The sequence below is a fragment of the Caenorhabditis briggsae genome (genome assembly GCF_000004555.2).
Source record: "Caenorhabditis briggsae complete genome, chrII, whole genome shotgun sequence".
NCBI lineage: Eukaryota > Metazoa > Nematoda > Chromadorea > Rhabditida > Rhabditidae > Caenorhabditis > Caenorhabditis briggsae.
The window spans coordinates 13,220,249-13,222,650 of NC_013486.2; the positions used below are offsets into that span (position 1 = coordinate 13,220,249).

Below are 2,402 nucleotides of genomic sequence, written 5' to 3' on the forward strand. Positions count from 1 at the left end.
AATTCAGAAATTCAGAAATTCAGAAATTCAGAAATTCAGAAATTCAGAAATTCAGAAATTCAGAAATTCAGAAATTCAGAAATTCAGAAATTCAGAAATTTTGAGATTTGAAATTCTGAGATTCTGAAATTCTGAGATTCTGAATTTCTAAAATTCTGAAATTCTGAAATTCTGAAATCCTGAAATTCTGAAATTCTAAAATTCTGAAATTCTGAAATTCTGAAATTCTGAAATTCTGAAATCCTGAAATTCTGAAATTCTAAAATTCTGAAATTCTGAAATTCTGAAATTCTGAAATTCTGAAATGTCTGAATATTTGAAATTCTGAAATTCTGAATATTCTGAAATTCTGAAATTCTGAAATTCTGAATATTTGAAATTCTGAAATTCTGAATATTTGAAATTCTGAAATTCTGAAATTCTGAAATTCTGAAATTCTGAAATTCTGAAATTCTGAAATTCTGAAATTCTGAAATTCTGAAATTCTGAAATTCTGAAATCCTGAAATTCTGAAATTCTGAAATTCTGAAATTCTGAAATTCTGAAATTCTGAAATTCTGAAATTCTGAAATTCTGAAATTCTGAAATTCTGAAATTCTGAAATTCTGAATATTTGAAATTCTGAAATTCTGAAATTCAGAAATTCAGAAATTCAGAAATTTGAAAATTCTGAAATTCTGAAATTTGAAAATTCTGAAATTCTGAAATTCTGAAATTTAGAGATTTTGAAATTTAGAGATTCAGAAATTCAGAAATTTGAAAATTCTGAAATTCTGAAATTTGAAAATTCTGAAATTCTGAAATTCTGAAATTTAGAGATTTTGAAATTTAGAGATTCTGAGATTCCGAAAAATTCCGAGAATACTGAAACTCAGGTCTGAAAAGCTTTAGTCTTTTCCAACGAAATCTACTTTAAAATCCGAATTTGACCATTTTCATTAAAAAATCAAACGAAATTAATGAATTTTCGCCTAAATTTTTCGTTTTTATAGTTCAAATTTGATTTTATTGACTTTTTGCTTTGTTTTGCTCAGTTGGAAAAATGCAAAATTAAAAAAAAAATCAGATATTATTATTTTCGTGTAAGCCATCTATTCCACCGGGCCAAGATCTCTTATCTCTTATCTTTGCCCTAGATCTCTGTGCATATAAGCCCTCAGTTTCGGCCATAAATCCAGTATTCAGAGTTTCTGCTCCGAAAAACCCAATCCAAATCAAAAATGGCGGACAAATCGGCTTACATGAGCGCTGGTGGATATGGCTCTGGCTACATGGGATCCAATGCCTCGTCGTCTGGATACGCTCGTGAGGACTACGCATCTGGAGGATCCGGTGGTGGAGCCAGCAACAACAATCAAGGATCCGGAGGAGGCTCCAATCCAGGACAACAAGTTTTTAAGGCCCGTACCGATCAATCGTGCTACCTTGGACCATAAGTGACGGACGTCGACCTCGTAACCCATGAAACTCGCCTTTTTGAGTATTTCTGTCAAATAAATGAGTGCACTTTTTCAATCTTTTGTTTTTTATTGATTCAATATGGCCAGCCTGTTAGCCACACCTCTGCGTTTCAAACAGCTAGCTGGTGCGCCTTCGCCGCTAATTGAACAAGTTTTGCCTCGTTCGTCGCACCGCTCCTCACTTTTATAGGTGATTTCGACCATTTTCCAAATTCTGGAGCTCGACTGACAAGTGTGCGACGCTTTGAAAATTTTTGAAAAGCAGACCTACTCGGGCGTCGCCGGCAACTTCTGGCCGGAGGCTGGTCGGCTTCAGGACGGAACTTGGTCAGATTCCGGCAAAGACATTGTGGGTAGCCGACCAAGATCCGACAAACTACCGGCCAACTTCCGGCCTCCTAGCAGCAGGGGCCGGTTCGGTTCGCGTTTATTGATGTTTTTATAGAGAAACAGCACATTATGTAGAATTTTATTTATTAAAAAAAATAATTATACATGAAAATGAACAAAATTAGGGAAAAATGCAGAAAAATAAGAAAATCATGATTTAGATTTTTAAATTTTGAAGATGTCGCTGTGAATCGTGACGAATACGGGAGAAGAGAAAAAATGTGAATAAAATTAGATATTAATTCAGAAAATAGAAATTTACCTGATTAACTTTCTTGCCTTTCTTCGAATTTTCTAGCATCCAGTTGTTTTTTTTTGATTCCTGGAAACAATACTTCCAAAAATACAGTTTTTTTTCAACAAAAATTACCTTCTCGTTGCGATATCTCCCAAGCACTTGACATTAAAAATGCTTTTATTTATCTGAAAAATTTAAATTATGACAAGAATTCAAAGAATAAATTACCTGATAAGTTTCGTACTCTTTTTTTCGAGAACATCGTCTGTTATTGTCTCCGAAATACTTGTCTGAAAAAATGCTCCAAAAATTGA

General features: G+C 33.5%; 1 protein-coding gene across 1 annotated transcript; it reads left to right on the plus strand.

The window, feature by feature from the left end:
* Positions 1-1,220: 1,220 nt before the first annotated feature.
* On the plus strand, positions 1,221-1,436 carry CBG17794 (the record flags this gene model as incomplete). Its single annotated transcript, XM_002631806.1, has 1 exon — positions 1,221-1,436. The coding sequence occupies one exon, from the start codon at positions 1,221-1,223 to the stop codon at positions 1,434-1,436; it is 216 nt and encodes a 71-aa protein (XP_002631852.1).
* Between the last annotated feature and the right edge of the window lie 966 nt (positions 1,437-2,402).